At 48.9% G+C, this 12,820-nt stretch overlaps 2 protein-coding genes across 2 annotated transcripts; both read right to left on the bottom strand.

The window, feature by feature from the left end:
- Positions 1-2,236: 2,236 nt before the first annotated feature.
- Positions 2,237-6,409, bottom strand: F5891DRAFT_1020482 (glycosyltransferase family 20 protein). Its single transcript, XM_041361127.1, has 15 exons — positions 5,912-6,409; positions 5,641-5,862; positions 5,293-5,381; positions 5,080-5,237; positions 4,966-5,027; positions 4,565-4,916; positions 4,351-4,462; positions 4,203-4,268; positions 4,029-4,141; positions 3,715-3,928; positions 3,414-3,659; positions 2,995-3,362; positions 2,821-2,938; positions 2,699-2,770; positions 2,237-2,650 (listed from the first exon to the last, which is right to left on the bottom strand). The coding sequence occupies exons 1-15, from the start codon at positions 6,336-6,338 to the stop codon at positions 2,366-2,368; spliced, it is 2,904 nt and encodes a 967-aa protein (XP_041228675.1). The 5' UTR covers positions 6,339-6,409; the 3' UTR covers positions 2,237-2,365.
- A 2,309-nt stretch (positions 6,410-8,718) lies between these two features.
- F5891DRAFT_116291 (cytochrome P450) lies at positions 8,719-11,972 on the bottom strand. Its single transcript, XM_041365306.1, has 15 exons — positions 11,202-11,972; positions 11,052-11,152; positions 10,965-11,001; positions 10,852-10,911; positions 10,776-10,788; positions 10,585-10,720; positions 10,043-10,534; positions 9,833-9,989; positions 9,756-9,780; positions 9,686-9,700; positions 9,559-9,633; positions 9,447-9,502; positions 9,270-9,385; positions 9,037-9,207; positions 8,719-8,982 (listed from the first exon to the last, which is right to left on the bottom strand). The coding sequence occupies exons 1-15, from the start codon at positions 11,524-11,526 to the stop codon at positions 8,929-8,931; spliced, it is 1,833 nt and encodes a 610-aa protein (XP_041228676.1). The 5' UTR covers positions 11,527-11,972; the 3' UTR covers positions 8,719-8,928.
- Between the last annotated feature and the right edge of the window lie 848 nt (positions 11,973-12,820).

Genomic DNA, 12,820 nt, shown 5'->3' on the forward strand with positions numbered 1-12,820 from the left:
TGTGTGGGTGCCTCATGACACGAAACCGTCTTCTCGCCGTTTACCAATTTCCAGACTTAGAGAAGACAGGAGTATAATACCGTGTTGCTTGCTTCGAAACGTCTGGTGAACTTGTAGAATGTCTGGGACAAAGACTCTGCAAGAATCGAACATGTGATCTCGCAGGCTGTTGCGCGATTGTCGCGAGTGGAAAGGGGGAATGGCATCATCAAAGGGTTGATGGTGGATCAGGCTGAGGCTCGTAAATATGAAGCTGAGCAAGGGCCGAGACCATGCGTGATACATTCTGTGTCCGCGTTGTTCCAGAATACTGCAAATATTCATCAGCATATGTCAAGCTTCATTGACGTTATCCCTGATCGCTTTTGCAGTACCCTTGGACGATAGTGTTCTTTAGTCGGACCATATACAAGGAAGTCGGTTTCTTGATCGATTGGGCGAAAGGGCCAAGCCGGCCAGAACATGCGAACCTCGTCGGTGAAATACTAGCATGCCGTCATCAATAGCAGTGCCATTCATATCCTCAGCCACTCCATGGTACCCTCTAGAGACACCCCTAGCCAGACCTTCGTTTCTTCTATTAGAATGGTACCGTCATACCTTTGGGTTATGAGCCATCTCAATAAGGACGAGCTGCTGTTGACCAGGCAGAAACACTGATACTATAGGAATTTTACGAAGCAGCGGGGAGCGGTGGTACTAGTAGCTGAAATCTATCATCTTGGAGGTTTCTCGTGATTCCTGCTCTCACCTTCGTATGAAGACTTGCAGGCATCAGTGCGTCGTGGCCCAGTCATCATCCTCATTGCGAGTCAATACTCATGTAGCACCCCTGTTGTCCCGACATCAGGAGATCCCCACCTCGTTCACTTTCCGTCTCAAAGACGACTTCGCTATGGCAATTAAGCAATCGGCCAGTATGCGCCCAGAGTAGCCGAGGAAGAACGCTTATGGATAGTATGGGATGAGATCATGCTACCCATCGTCAACGTCCCTGAGCATGAGCTCAAATTGCGCCGCCAGTCTCGGATATGATTGTGCCCGACTATAGACTTCACGCCCACTCTCCACGCAGCTGACTTTTTCGGATGAATGCAGATTGCTCTGTGCCAGAATACTGCTTATAGGATCTCTACTCATCTGCTCCTACGCTTCGACACTTTCGGCTCTGATCAGAGCTCAGCAGGCGATGAAGAGGCATGTGCCCCCTTCCTTCGTGGCGATCGGACAGGGTCGCATTTATGGCGACGCAGCCATACGACCAGGTGCACTAGAAGCTCTGCAGTAGAACGCCTGGGTTGGGTGCACCTCGCTTGTCACAGTAAACAGGACCATGAGCGTATCTACAATCTCCATTTCGCCAGGAGAGACACCTCTCACGCTGCTTAATATCGTAGAAAAAGACATTCCGACGCCGAGTTCGCGTTTCTTGTCGGCGATGAGAAGACGCCCGACGAAGTCATCCACCTCGCAGCTGGCCTGCAGTTTTCTGGGCTCAAGAGCGTCATTGGGTGGGCGACGACGCTGTTGCAAAACACCTCGTGGAAGCTTTTTACGGGAACACGTTCGAGGATGGTGGTGTCATGGATTATACGAAGGCGGCACGGGCACTCAGTACTCAACCACGCTACGAAGAAGGCGCTGCTCGAGCAGGGCATTGGTCGATTTCATATTGTGTAGTTCGTATTTACCTTCATCTGGTACAAGTCGTTGATTCTCTTTTCATCCCGTCAATTATCCCTGTTGTAAGACTCGCTTGATACCGCATTGTGTCCTCGATCACACGTACGGTATCATCATATACTAAGAGTCTTTGCGACTTCAAAGTTTATTCATTACTCACGCATCCGAAGTATGCTCTTCATACACTGCGTAGGGAGAATACCGCTCAAGAGACTCGCCGAGCACTTCAAGTTATGCATGGTCGATGCTCGCTGCGAATCCAAATGCCAGGCATTATGAAAGGTGTACAAAACTCTACCTACGTAGGATGATTGACATTGACAAATAAAACATTTTGCTGCTCACAGATGTACATCGGAGAATGTCAGCGTACGAAAGGAAGGTCGGAATGCACGGAGATAGACAGGAATTAGTGCTTCATTTCCATCTTATCCTCTACCGAAATTCATCCATCCTTTCTTCTCACTCGAAAGCATTTCAATCTTGACGCAAGCCGAGGCAATGGCAAAGCCAGTTTCGCCAGCGAGCTTCTCCGAGATACATGGACTCCGGCGACACTTCAAAAAAGTCATCATTGGTCTATAGAAACTCTAAGGGCACAAGCGCATCAAATGTTCTCAAACATATTGCACAAATCTCGAGACGAAAAAATCTATACCGCGCAGCGCAGCGTGACTGATGCTCACAGATACCCCTTCAAGTCCTCCCCCTGGGGCGTCTCCCCAACTAAAAACAACATATGCTCCACCACCTCCTCAGGCGTCGTCACATGCCAACTTGCAAGCGTTCGCTTGCTGCTATGTCCAACGGCAGTAGTGAACACACCTTCGGGAGACACTGCGAGCTCGACGTCGCTGTGCTCCTTCGTGTTGTCAACGAGCATCACAGACAGCGGGGGCTCCATCGTCGCTTTGCCGATGGAGGAAGGGGGGAAGAGGAGTAAAGCGCGGAACATGTCTTCATCGGTCTACTGGAGGGTGAGCGAGTGAGGAACATGGGGAGGGATGAAACAGACCTTGTCGTCACCAGCACAAAAGATGAACTCGACTTCAGGGTTCTGGTATAATATACGCTTGACGATCTCCCCCTTGTATGAACTGTCAGTCTGTACGTATATCAAAGACCACGCGCACAGACCTTGTTCACGGCGATAGGCCTCACTTCTAAATTCTTTTTACCTACGAGCACTTCGATCGGCCTCTTGGGCACAACGTTATTCTCCAATAAATCCTGGCATTGCCTGCACTGGAACTGTCTATAACCCACCACTCATCAGTTTCACTCAACAAAAAAAAACACAAACACACGCACCCCCACTCGGGATCAGTCGACCGATAGTGCCATGTAATCGAGCTCTTCTTCATCTCGATATGACTCCCAGTCGTGCGCTCCGTATAATACCTGAAAATCTCCGCTACTTCCTCCATCCAGCTCATATCCAGACTGGCAGTGAAATTCATCCACACGGCGCTGTCAGGCGAACGGATAAATCCGCCGTGCTCTGCGCTCATCCCGAGACGCGGGAGATGACCAAGATGTTCCTCGAGGAACGCCTGGTCACGGCCGGATACGATATATACGATGTTATTAGGGTCGGATGAAAGTTTCGCGAGGGCTGTGAGCGCATCAGGAGAAGGAAGCGCCATCGACGGCATCTTGACGATCGGCGTGAGCGTGCCCTGTCCGTCAAAAGTCAACGACGAGCCCCGTATCCCCTATCCATCACTCACATCGTAATCAAACAAGAACAAACGCTTCCCGGCGTTATCATACAGCTCCTTAAGATTATCTCTAGGGATGTAAGGTGTTTGACGTGCAGTGTTCTGTCCGTTGATCTGCGAGAGCAGCATTTTGGCAAGGACTGCAGCCCACGTGTGCGAGGTGTGAGTCGTTACGACCGAGTGTAACGCCGCGTGCCTCGAAGCTTTCTCATCCTCCGACATGACCAACCCGCGGTTCATCGCAGCTGCTACATCCTACTCACCACATATCCGTCAATCACATCACACAAAGACGGCAGATACTACGCACCCCAAGATCCCAAGGGTTCACCTGAAGTGCATCAGCCATGTGCTGGCTGATACCCATAAACTCGCTCAACACAAGAGGCGAGCGCTTCGTGCGCTCTTGTGCAATTACGAACTCCATCGAGGTCGTGTTCATCCCGTCCCTGAGGGGCGTGATTACTCCGAGGTCTGCAGCGCTCAGCAACGCGTAGAATTCGTCCTTTCTGAGGGTTTGGTGGCTGTTGGAGTCATCACAGAGGTGATGTGTGGAAGGGAAGGGCGAAAGTAAATGCGATAGAAAACATGAGACACGTGAAGCCGTGATAAAAGTGCACGCACTAGTGGTGTACGGGTATAAAGTCCAAACTCCCATACTCCCCATTGATATGCGCGACGAGCTCCGAGACTTGACGCTCAAGCTTTGGGGAGTCTGTTAATGCAGGGGACGTCACCTGTAAACAGCGTTTACCATTCATTAATGTCTGGGTATTGCATTCGGATAACAGGACACACCTGAATAAGTACGACCTTGCGCTGCCACTCTGGGTAATCATGCAAGAGCTTCTCAAACGCGCGGAGCTGATGTTATGCGTTTGGACAATGGTACAAGAAACAACCAATCAATGAGCGACGATATAATCATGTGAGATAGATTAATCACCTTTTGCAAGACCCCCTTGACGACGTCCAACTTGTCTCTTCCTACGATGATCTTCTTGTCTGCGTAGAGCGCGCGGAGGGCTTCGAGTTTCGGTTGGACGCCTGGGCGGAGGCTGGTTGCGTGCATGCGTTATAATTGGGCGATGTATGTTGGGGTGTATGCGTGCGTGCGCATCAGTACCCCGAATAAAAAAGACCCTAAACAAAAAACTTACGTATCCCTCGCAACCCTCTCTGCATCAACCCCCACCGGACAATGCGTGACAGCAGCTACATGTCCCTGTACATCAATACCGACATATTTCTCAACACCTGCTCCGCCTTTCACGTTTGTTCCACGGCGCGTGAGGCTGGCTCCACGGGTGGATCCAACCCCAGTTCCAGTCGCACTACGCGGAACAACGCTCGCACCCCGGGATGCACTAGTAGACGTAGTCGTAGCACCTTTACTAGTAGTTTCATACCCGCACACGCGAACGCAGGTGGAGGTGAAGTGACGGGTGTAGCTGTAGGTTTGGAAGCAGATGAGGTTAGCACCTAGCATTCCGTCGAGAATTTCTTTGCGACCTGGGTAGAGTTGGTTAGTTGTTCGAAGAGGGGGAGAGGAGAGACGTACGTGGTAAACACCTAAACACCTCTGAGCTAGGGAAAGGGGTGTGTACGAATAGACCGATGATGCTGTGGTGTGTGTCAGTAGTGGTGCCCTCCTCGTTTGTAAGGAAAGACGCACACGTCTCCGCCATTCTCCCCACCCACGCCGCTCACAGCGCCGGAATGCATTGCATTTCTGAGCATGCGAGGGACTAGAAGGAGATGGTAGTCATGGACCCAGACAAGGTCGCCTGGTTTGAGGACGCTGGCGAGGCGGTTTGCGAATGCTTGGTTGGCCTTTTGGTGGAGTGTTGAATGTGATGAGAAGATGAGATGAACCAACAGGACGCACCTGCTCATAATATTCATAGTTAGCATCAGCGCTGGCATGCTCTGTTGCTACATCCTGCCAGAGGAGGTAGTGGAAGAGGGGCCATAGAGCTGGGTGGGTGTTAGCAACGGTAAATGAGGTTCTCCGGGCCGGTAGTAATAAGAAGCAAGATGGGAGGTCGAAGAAGAAAATGAAAGAGATTGGACGAGATGGGTAAGTATTAAATGCGATCAAATTTCCGAGGCCGGTGCATCCGAAGAGACGAAAGATAAGAACCAAAGAAGGAATCAAGTATGAAAAGCGAGTGAGAAGGGCCAAAAGCAGACGATGGAGGTAGATCAAGAAGAGGTATTCCTGATATGGACTGACTTTGTTTACAATAACCATCGTAATGACCGTGCGCGACGTTATCCTCCATCCAGAGCGGAAGATAAGTGATGGGTTTGCTGGTTTCAGGTTCGAGTGCGTTCTTGTCGGTATAATGAGCGAGCTCGACGTCGAGTGCATCCTTGTCCTCTTGAGAAATGCGAGAAGATGGAATACGATCTCGAACGGAAGGGATGCGTTCACCAGTGGAGGGATTGACGTCAGCTATGGAGAGGTTAGTGTTATGATGACGAGTGAAAGTGGAGTGAATGACCATCATTGCCATCGGGTGGACCTGCAGGTGATAGAATGTCGCCTGTCCATCCAAGAATGAGTTGTTCGTGTGTGAGGCTGAGACTACGAATGCCGCTCGTCATTGCGCTGTGTCCGTAGCGTGGAGCGAGTTTCCAACGCTCAGGTTGAGTGGGAAGAGAGATTTGGGGAATCTCATCGGATGGGCTTGGTGGTACGTCTGAAAGGATACGTGGAGGTGTAGGAGGTGGACTGAGTATGCCATCTCTTGTAGCAGTTGAAGTGATCGTGCAAGTTACAGGAAGATAATGGCAGACATGAATGATGCGGCCTGATAATTGAACGCCGTTGGCTTTGTGTCGTGCTTCGAGAGTTCTGACATGGTCTCTAACTGAATCAAGTGAAATGTCGTCTCCTGCGCGTGTGTATGGTTCTGCGAATGTATCCATGATGGAGAGACTGTAATGCCATGAGCTAGGTTTATATAGCCTATTGATAAGTAAATCGGATCGTCTGGTTTTTCATGCATCCATGCTCAATTTGGTTCATTCCGTCACTCACTCCATCAAATTCATGCTGGCACCTATATAGTACTACGATCGTCATGGCCTGGCCACTCACCTCACAGATATTACCATGCACAATGTAGCGGGTCATCAATGCATCACAATCGTCTTCCTTCACCTGCAGAATCTCTCACGCTCAACTTGAACCTCATCGGAATCCCGCGTTTGACACGAACGGCATCTCTTCGTATCATGGCCAGAGTTTACGAACAAAGTCGAACATCGCACGTCAAAAGATCGATGCAAACGTTCATCAGGGCAAGAGCGGGATTTAGCCGGGTATTGGATGGACTCATGTCGTCCACGGGAACGAGTACGCGCGTCTCCCAGGGACCACGCGTCATCTGTCTACCCTCTCTATGGTCGATTTCCACCAACATTTTGTCATCTAGGCTCGTTTACCCCCCCTGTAACGCTATGACGATTACAGCTACACGCCTGCACGTCATCGTCTGCTCCACATTCTCTTTATGTGCCTTCACCCGATCCACTACGAGCTATTTATAGAACCTTCATCCCCTCTTCTTTATGGCCGGGTTTCTCGCGGAATACCTCGTGGTGGGTGGTACTTCGTTTATCGAACGATCACTCAACAAGCTATACTTCATCGATCATCGGCATCCATCACTAGTCTCCTATCACATCGCTGTCTATCTGCAACTCACCACCCTCTTTCCGACCTCTAGAATCTACATCCTTTGCATTCGATGCGGGGTACCTCATGGTGGCCTTGCCCAACTTGAATCAGCAATTACTCGACCCATGGATCATGCACATAGACTATCCTCCTTCGATGTGATGCTCGTTGTGCCACATCATATTCCGCGCGCCTCTCGTTCCTGAATTTGACTCGATCTTTCACTTTGAGATTCTTCATACCATACCATACTATCTTTGGCTTCGCAGATTCACCAACGGTGCATTTCAGATGGAAAAGATCAGCTATGTACGTTATTCGTGACCCTCTAAACCGACTATGAATATACCAGTGTCACATAGAACGCCTTCCATGTCAAAGTTCAACCGACACGGTAGTGGCCAAACCAAGGAAGATCTAGGCCTCACGGTTCGCGTAAAGAGGACGGCTGGAACAACTCATGGATGACCTTTATCGTGGACCGAAGCTCAATGGCAAACCTCAAGCTTCAAGTTTTGAATACTAATCGAAAATCACGCAGGGCGGAGTCAGCTTATAATTAGTCTCCGGGTCGGAATTCTTTGTGCTATTGCCTTGTTGATCTCGAGTGTTATTTCCTCCATTTGGATAATATACACAACCTCGATACTAGGTATAAAACTGTCACTTAGGCCTCTGTTCTTCAATCGTTTTTTGCCCTCGACTGCAACTGTTTAGCTTCCCCCTAATCACAATGCGCTTCACTCGCATCCCTCGCTATTCTCTGCGGCGTTGCTTTCGCTGCCCCTTATAATGCTGGCTCTGGCCGGCTGGTCGATGATGCTGTCAATAACGCTGGCTCCGCGCGTCAGGTCGCTTGTGCACTTGCCGCTGGTGATCTGTCGTGCGCACCACTCAATGATGTGGAAGATGCAATGAACGGTATAATCTCACTAATCGGCAGTATGTCATTTCCTCCAGCTCACAGTTCTCCGCCAAAGGTTTTTCAGGCCTCAATCTTGTTAGTATTAAGCGAGATGATGGGTTATCGCGGCTGGTATGACATTTCCTTCAGCTCACAGTTCGCCGTTGAAGGTTTTCCAGGACCACGTTTTCACACCTAGGAAGATATCGATATCCAATGATATCGACAACTCCGATTTGTGAGCTCGGCAGGAGCGCAAGTCCAGTAAGTATTGGGCCTAAGCGAGCACACTATTTCAAGTCTTCATTTACTCTAGCACGGTGCCTTTTTGTCTTCTTCGCCTGCCTCCATTTCAGCTCTTCGACGGCGAGCTCAAACTCGTTCACACTTATTCTTGCTCCGGATTCACATTATTTTTCACCCACCCAACTCTCCCTTTTCTCTGATATCCTGTTTCAGACATTTGGATTCTTATCGCGTTCACTTTCATATGCTTTTCACAGCTATCTTTAGTTCAATAAAATTGGATTACCGCCCTTTTGACAAGTTTGACAGATCGAATTCGTGACCAGTTGTCCCGCCCACTCAGCAGCTTCACTCAGATTCTACTCCGAGCTACGTTCGGCCCAGCCCGACTACTCTGAGATCGTGTCGACAATCAGTAGCTTTAGCACAGACGCATGCTGGAGGTAGATATGTCTAATTAAGTACGAGGGTGACCATTAGTGTTGTAGTTGTAATATTCAGCAGAATGCATGAGACTCGGAGCATCTGTTTAGAATAGCACGTCATAGATCGAAATGTCTTCTCGACCTTGTTTGAACAAACAATTTGTTCACGTGAAAACTTTACATTAGGTCGTTTTTGAAACTTGCAATGGTCATAGTATGGTGAAGCTTTGTGTCTGCATATAGCAAGAAAGTCGTATTTAGTCACTGTATGACTTCGACGTCATCTACAGCTTCCATCTTGACCCACATACCACCCTGCGAGGAAGAACCCAGTTAGATGACTGCAAAGTATGTCAGAGAGAGACTTGCCTCGGCATAAAGCATCACGTGGAATTTTGGCTTGAACCGCTCGATGGCCTGTCGACCGTCTTTCTCAGCCCACCACGCAGGTGGGCGCATTGCAGGCTCGGGGGATAATGCAATCGCGGAAAAATTTTGCAGCAAACGGATAAGCATGAACGACATTTCGTTGTAAGCAAACTAAGGTACGAAACAGGGCGTGAGATGCGTGGAGGTAATGAATAACTCCACAAGCGACATACATTTTGCCCTAAGCAGATCCTCGGTCCCGCATTAAATGGGAGGAAAATAAAGGGATTAGTAAGTTGATATTTTTGCATGCGCTCGTCGAGCCATCTATCCGGATCAAACTCCAACGCTGGAACACGAAGTTCAATTGAATCAGTAATTTATATGTAGACGGAGTTCAAGCACCTTACCGTCTGGTCCCCATAGATCTGTTCTCCTGTGCATAAGGAACACTGAATAGATGACCCTGAAATCGTTCAAGCAGTCAAGCGATGAATCTTAACGATCAAATTAAACACGTACGTGACTCCCCCTGGAATAAACAGTGGCTTCTTCCCAGGTTCGGGGGATGTCCATGTGGTGTCATGTACGGCTTCCCTGAAAGCTCGCAGCTCAAGTCTAGCATCTTTGAAGTAGCCCGGGAACATACCTCACATCAAAGGGGCTAGGAATTATGGTAAGACGATCTAATTCGGCTGAAATCATATTCAATCACTTACAGGGCAGGGAAAAGGCGCATCGTTTCTAAAACAGATGAGTGGCGTGCCTACGTTCGACAGGAAACGGGAATATGCACCGTTGAGAACGGCCTGGATGTACTTCATCTCCTTGATGTCCCCATATGTGGGCATGCGAGTCAGCCCAACCTTCGATATTATTTCCTCCCTAAGTCGAGAGAGGATCTCTGGATGCATCGCAAGCAAATAAATAGCCGAAGTCAATGTCGAGGCTGTCTAATATGGCTCGTCACCAACATGGATGATTCAAAAAGTAATTGCAAGCTCACTGTATCTCTTGCTGCCAGTAATATGTTCAACGTTTCATCTTTGATGACTTTGAAGTCTGAAAGGAATATTTCAACAACAGAAATTCCAAGGTAACGTGTCATCTCACCCGACGTCAGCTTTATCAGATGATCCAAAAAGGTTTGATCTTCCACAGTTTCATTTGCGTCTAATTTGGCAGCCGTGCTATGCCTCGTCAGAGCAGCTTTGAGGATCGGGTCTAAAAATTCGTCGACCACTTTCATATATTGCCCGGTGCTGTCAGCAAAAATTTCAGTCATTGGCCAGACCGACCCGATAATAACACGACGACTGATTGCATGCCCAGCTTGAGAGACAGCATCTGCGAAGGCTGTAGCAGTGTCTCCCCGGCCCTTGGTATTTGTGAATTCTAGCGTGTTATCGGGGAAAGGAAGTTCGACGGAAAGTGAATCGGTGCAATGTCCAAACAGGAACTCCGATGCAGAGTCGAGTGTAAATCTCAAGATGAGATCCTGTAGTACTTCATCAACACAAGATGTCAAATGCTGACTTGAAGTCCTACTTGGAAGTCAATTGCCAAGTCCATTCTGGAACGGTCCTTCGCCAAGGCGATAGCACGACTCGCATGACGATCAAAGATCTCAAAGTGGCTTATCCGATCATGGGTGAAGAAAGGTCGTGTCATGGTTCGGTGAAGCCTAGAAGCACGCCTAAGGTTCCCTATTAGGAATAATCTTCAAATGCACAGCTCACTTCCATGTTTCACCTGGTGGCACAGCCAATCGATCCATCAGTCGCAACATAAAGGGCTTTCTAATTCACACTTTACCATCCGAGTTAAACACACCCGTTCCAAGGACGGAGTCAGCTGCTTCTCTGAACTTTGCACCTGCATCGAGTCATGATTCATCACATGTAAATAAACAATATTTATGGGCATACCTTTCACGTAGTTATGAAAATCGGTTACGAGAATTGTCTGCGTGGAGCTTGGTTGCATCGTCTTCGAATATATAACTTGGAGCTTACCTTGACGTGCTGGGGCTCCGTGGTCACGATGTAGTCCTCCCATAAGCACCGATAATTCAAAGTCGGCCCAAGTTCTTTCATCTCGTCCAGCACAGGTTGTCCTGGACAAAAGTCAAGCACGAACATGAATGCATCAAACAGAAACTATACCAAGGTATTCGACCTTAAACCTCTGGATCGTGTTCACCAACTTGTCCAGATTTCCAGGCCATCTGCCCTGGATACGAGGAACGAGTCTGGCACCGAGTCGAGTGGCCTTTCGTCGCTGCGATATCACGTCCACGAAAATATGAGCTGCAAGCCCCAGAGGCGCTGCACCCAAAACCACCACCGACAATAGCCATGGGGAGACTGGAAAGCCTTGCAGACAGGCCAGACGTCCTACAATAATGACGGCAGAAGCGGTCGGAAAAATGACAGAAAGCAAACCACGAGTGAGGTAGGCCACGCCAGGACTGACCCAAGATCGTGACATAGCTTTGATATTGCTAGTTGATGACCGAGATGTGGCGGCAGTTCAAAGTACTTGAATCCAAGATGCCGTGTCACAAGTGATAGCTTAGTTACCAGAACGCCGGGTCTGCTACGGGTATAGTACTGCGGTTTTGTAGGTTTCTTAAAAGCTAGATAAAGAGCTTGCGTGGCAAAACCGCAAGCGCTCAGCAGTGGCAATTCGTGGGAAGTGACTCGTGGCGACATCGACGCCGTCCGTCCAACGCACAAACGACTTCTTGGTCATTCGACTCATCTGTGGTGCCAAGACGATACATTCGACATGCAAGAGCGTCGAGCGAGGGAGACAGTACTGTGCTGCAAACCTCATGCAAGCCGAAACACGACGATTGTAATCTGACCAGAACTTGCTTGAAGTCGGACAAAGCAGGGTTTCTGTTAATATTCTAATCAATAGGAGAGTCTACACCCACATTTAGCCAGCGCCATATCGAGAGGAATTTGAAATTTCCTCTGCCAGGGAAATATCCGACACAGTAACCAGATATCTCAATCAGCCTTAGGACCTACACGACATGCACAGGCTTGCGCGTGCGCGGTAATTCACGTTACGCTCGCGAGGGTGTCGCCATTCGGATTGATGCTTGGGTCATGACAAGACATATCTATCAAGGGCTACCGGCCCCAAAGGATTACTTTGATGTAAAAATGTGTCTCGGACAGAGGAAGTGAAATGGCAATCCAAGCCATGCGTTGCCTTAATAGCGTTGTTGGCAGAATGGCAGAAGACATTAGGCAGCCAGTGGGAATTACCAAGCGGCATTTGCCGGTAGTACCGCTTGAAGTTGGCAGTATTTGTTTCTACTAAAAATTCGACAATATCATGTTTGAATGTATCTTGGTATGAAGTTGGCAACCATCATGCCCCCAAAGCCTAAGGGCTGTTTGATTGACGTATCGGATATTCTGGACGGTGGCCGCATGCATCGACTGGAGTGAGTCAGAGAGATGCCGAAAACGTTCACAATACATTTCGCCGACCTCTGCCACGAGGCCAATTCCTTTCGAATCTCCCCCTATGCTAGTTGCCTCGTCGCAATCATGCTTGAATCTGGCAAATACCATCAGGAAAAACCTCCCACCCGAATTTCAACCGAGTATCCAGTACTAGTTCGTGGTGACATATGTCAAGGAACGGCCCGGAGCGCACTCACATTCATATTAAGACCCTCTGGCAATTCATGACATGCATGACACGCCGCCATCACAGCGAGCAATTGGGAACGGGCCCCACGTGTTTCGTTGAGGTTGAACGT

The sequence above is a fragment of the Suillus fuscotomentosus genome, assembly GCF_016647785.1.
Source record: "Suillus fuscotomentosus strain FC203 chromosome Unknown F5891scaffold_14, whole genome shotgun sequence".
In the NCBI taxonomy this organism is placed as follows: Eukaryota; Fungi; Basidiomycota; class Agaricomycetes; order Boletales; family Suillaceae; genus Suillus; species Suillus fuscotomentosus.

What these genes read in the sequence shown, in the direction of transcription:
- F5891DRAFT_1020482 (XM_041361127.1), bottom strand. Translation starts at nt 6,338, where the DNA reads ATGGATACATTCGCAGAACCATACACACGCGCAGGAGACGACATTTCA. An exon ending in ACTATGAATATTATGAGCAG is followed by an intron (nt 5,238 to 5,292) that starts GTGCGTCCTGTT and finishes CTCCACCAAAAG; the next exon opens with GCCAACCAAGCATTCGCAAA. An exon ending in GGTGTTTAGGTGTTTACCAC is followed by an intron (nt 4,917 to 4,965) that starts GTACGTCTCTCC and finishes AACTCTACCCAG; the next exon opens with GTCGCAAAGAAATTCTCGAC.
- F5891DRAFT_116291 (XM_041365306.1), bottom strand. Translation starts at nt 11,526, where the DNA reads ATGTCACGATCTTGGGTCAGTCCTGGCGTGGCCTACCTCACTCGTGGT. An exon ending in TTTATTCCAGGGGGAGTCAC is followed by an intron (nt 9,503 to 9,558) that starts GTACGTGTTTAA and finishes GAACGATTTCAG; the next exon opens with GGTCATCTATTCAGTGTTCC. An exon ending in GGATCTGCTTAGGGCAAAAT is followed by an intron (nt 9,208 to 9,269) that starts GTATGTCGCTTG and finishes TTCGTACCTTAG; the next exon opens with TTTGCTTACAACGAAATGTC.